Source organism: Cystoisospora suis (assembly GCF_002600585.1).
Source record: "Cystoisospora suis strain Wien I chromosome Unknown contig_11082, whole genome shotgun sequence".
Lineage (NCBI taxonomy): Eukaryota > Apicomplexa > Conoidasida > Eucoccidiorida > Sarcocystidae > Cystoisospora > Cystoisospora suis.
Genome location: NW_027163854.1, coordinates 1,013 through 2,001, shown reverse-complemented (window position 1 = coordinate 2,001; position 989 = coordinate 1,013). Strand labels below are relative to the sequence as shown.

The 989-nt window shown below is 40.6% G+C and overlaps 1 protein-coding gene across 1 annotated transcript in view; it reads left to right on the top strand.

Annotated features, from left to right (window-relative positions):
• Nucleotides 1–37: 37 nt before the first annotated feature.
• Nucleotides 38–989, top strand: part of CSUI_011367 (uncharacterized protein) — a gene marked incomplete at its 3' end in the record, with an annotated part of 1,263 nt that continues 311 nt past the window's right edge. The window contains exon 1 of the mRNA XM_068071466.1: nt 38–705. Within this exon, the coding sequence (XP_067916558.1) occupies nt 198–705 (508 nt within the window). The remainder of the gene's footprint in view (nt 706–989) is intronic.

The window sequence follows — 989 nt, the reverse complement described above, 5'->3', positions numbered from 1 at the left end:
TCCCGTCACCAAATATCTTTCTTTCTTTCTTTTTCATCTCCAACTTCTTGTTTTCTCCTCATCTTTCTTCTTTACCTAACCTCTAACCTTTCTTCTTCGTGTCTTGTCTTTCATCGCGTTTCTTTAAGGTTGTCCAAGCAGGCGAAGACTATACCACTCGCCGTCGTTATGCGGATTATCTAGCCGAGACAAGGGGGATGACGTCTTCTCTTTCTTCAGAGCTATGGAGATCTTCGTGCTCTCATCTGGACGCTTCTTTTCGACAGCTCTTATCTCTCTCTCTTCCTTCCATTGAGGTGCTTGCCTTTCTTTCTTCTCAAGATCTCTCAAGAAGACAGAGAAGAAGTGTTAGACAAAGACGTGCGATACAAAGCTTCTTCTCCTCTGAAAGAGAGAAAGAGAATGTCTCTTCGAGACAGCAGCGAAGAGGAGGAGAAGAAGAAGAAGAGAAGAAGAAGATGACTGGAGATGTAGATAGGAGAAAAGACGAACTCAAGGTGAATGAAGAAGAAAAGAAGAAGAATCTAGAGAGGAAGAAGAAGAAGACTGACCAAACAGATGGAGGGATTGAAAAGACGCTAGAGAAACTTCAGGAGCACCAAATACAGTTGATCGATGCAGCTCCTATCCTCTCCTCTCTCTTTCACACTTTTCTACGCAGATGCGACTACGTCGCTTCTGCAGGTGCTCTTCTCTCTCCTCTAAGTAAGAAATCTCAGCGATATGAAACATCTATCTTTAATCTATCTATCTATCTTTAATCTATCTATCTATTCTTAATCTATCTTTAGAACTACTACTACTAGTACCTTTCCTAGGGGGATCATCCAATACAGATGTGTCTTTCTATTCAAGTAAAGAAATACCTCTCTTCTCCGACAGACATTATATATAGATACATGTAGACGTGTCTTTCTCGTGTAGTAGTAGTATAGACGATACAAGACAAAAGGAGATGGAAATCCTTATTCGTCTATCTATCTATCTAT